The sequence below is a fragment of the Ictidomys tridecemlineatus genome, chromosome 4, assembly GCF_052094955.1.
Source record: "Ictidomys tridecemlineatus isolate mIctTri1 chromosome 4, mIctTri1.hap1, whole genome shotgun sequence".
Classification (NCBI taxonomy): Eukaryota; Metazoa; Chordata; class Mammalia; order Rodentia; family Sciuridae; genus Ictidomys; species Ictidomys tridecemlineatus.
The window spans coordinates 43,706,800-43,709,019 of NC_135480.1; the positions used below are offsets into that span (position 1 = coordinate 43,706,800).

Genomic DNA, 2,220 nt, shown 5'->3' on the forward strand with positions numbered 1-2,220 from the left:
TCTTCAAAAATGCAACAACTTCAATTTAACCTGGAAATCTCTCCCTGAAATTTAGGCTTTCACGCATTTGGGTAATCGTTAGAGTCATATTCCAGCCCTCCCTGAGTTGGAGACATGAGAGTGACCACCCTGGACCATCGCTGCAGACATAAGGGATTCTTTCACACACATCAGAGTTTTCCTCAGGAGGAATCGTGAGCAATGACATTTTCTTCAGTGTCTACATACATCATGTTTTCCGGTGACTGTTGTCACTTAAAAAGGCTTGGGTGGCATTTAACTCAAATTTTCAACTACCCTTGGGCTCCCCACTCTTTTATTCATTTGTTGTTCACACATTTCTTGACTTTCTTAACTATTTGCTGTGACCCTCATGTAGAGCTGGGGACACTAGGGACACATCAATGAGTACAAGGAAAATGTTCTTTAGTTTTTTCTTTTTGTCGTTTACAAAATTTGAAACAGGCCCTGAGTCATTATAACGTTAGAGATCTAGCTGACTTCACAAGTATCCTACCAATAGCTCATATTCTCTTCAAAAGCCTAATTATGATGTCCTTTCTCCCTGTTGTATGGACCCTCCTGGTCAGTGAGGGTGGGTGTGGTCATGCTTAGGGCTTCCAACTTTCTGAACCTGACACAAAACCTCTTTCCCAAGATAAAAAGAAAGTTGGGCTAAGGATTCTGTACCTATCCCACATAATTTAGGATGCTGAGAGGGTGTGTTGGGGCCATCAAATATTCCCTGTCAGTAGAAAGAGGGGGCTGCAGATGGCCCAGGCGTTAGAGTAGTGAGAACTGGGCTTGAAATTAGGTCCCATGACTTCCTGGCCTGTGAGGGATTACTTAACTTCTGCAGGCCTGTGTTTCCCTTCCCTGTGCCTCAGGGGCAATGCTTCCCACATAGCAGGGTAGTCTTAAAAATCAGAGATCTTGCAGCAGTTGTTCATATCTTATTTGTATTCCCAGCAGCACCAGTGGAGGATTCATGAGCATGGATACAGTCGTGCCAACCCGGGAGACAGAAACCACAACAATGAATGACAGTTTTCAAATCTGCTATAAGAAGAATCTTATCCTGGCTTTCCTGACCCTCATCATTGCCCTGATTGGTGTGGCAGGAAACGCAGTTGTGCTCTGGATCCTAGGATGCTGCATGCGCAGGAACGCCTTCTCCATTTACATTCTCAACTTGGCTGCAGCTGACTTTCTCTTCCTCTGCTTCCAGATCATAGAGTCCCTGGAGGAAATCTTTAATTTTTTTTCTTCCATCTCCATGCTCACCCCAAGGTTCTTCATGGTTGTGTCAAACTTTGCCTATCTTGCAGGGCTAAGCATGCTCAGTGCCATGAGCACTGAGCGCTGCATGTCTGTCCTGTGGCCCATCTGGTACCGCTGCCACCGCTGGAGACACACATCAGCTGTTGTGTGTGCCTTGCTTTGGGCCCTGTCGCTGTCGCTGAGCATCCCTGAAGGGCAGTACTGTGGCTTCCTGATTAAGTGGGATGACTATGAATATGAATGGTGTCAAACATTAGATTTCATCACTTCCGCCTGGCTGATGGTTTTATTTGTCACCCTCTCAGGGTCCAGTCTAACCCTGATTGTCAAGATCCTTTGTGGCTCCCAGAGGGTGCCAGTGACCAGGTTGTATGTGACCATTGGGCTCACGGTACTGGTCTTCCTCTCCTTTGGCTTGCCCTTTGGGATGTACTGGTTCCTCTTATTCTGGATCCTGAGATATGATGTTATTCCTTGTGGATCCTTTTGGGTTACAGTTGTTCTGTCCTGTGTTAACAGCTGCGCCAACCCCATAATTTACTTCTTTGTTGGCTCCTTTAGGCAGCGGCGATGGAAGCGAAGAACCCTCAAGCTGGTTCTACAGAGGGCCATGCAGGACACCCCTGATGAGGGTGACTCTGGAAGCGGGGTTTCATCAGGAAACCTTGGAGAGTAAGCAACAGTCTGGGGCAACTCGCAAGAGCCTCTGCTTTGATCAGACACATGTGATTCTGAGAGCCTTCCTGGCCCCATCAGTATAGGAGACGCTCAGAACCTGGTTCAGTTGGTTACCTAGTTTTAAATCAGGAGACAATAATTGTCCATATCTCCAGTGTGACAGGGCTGTTAAACACTGATTACTGTGTCTCTCTACCTGCCTTACTCAGGTGCTTTACCTCATTTGCTTGTGAGACTCATCAGCTCAGGGGTCCAGGACTG

General features: G+C 46.8%; 1 protein-coding gene across 1 annotated transcript; it reads left to right on the plus strand.

The window, feature by feature from the left end:
- The first annotated feature begins 994 nt into the window (after nt 1-994).
- LOC101966032 (mas-related G-protein coupled receptor member X2) lies at nt 995-1,957 on the plus strand. The gene has a single exon (XM_078044909.1). It carries the CDS (start codon nt 995-997, stop codon nt 1,955-1,957), a length of 963 nt encoding a protein of 320 aa, XP_077901035.1.
- Nucleotides 1,958-2,220: the final 263 nt, after the last annotated feature.

Bases quoted from the DNA above. Each gene is read 5' to 3' on its own strand.
- LOC101966032 (XM_078044909.1), top strand. From the start codon at position 995: ATGGATACAGTCGTGCCAACCCGGGAGACAGAAACCACAACAATGAAT.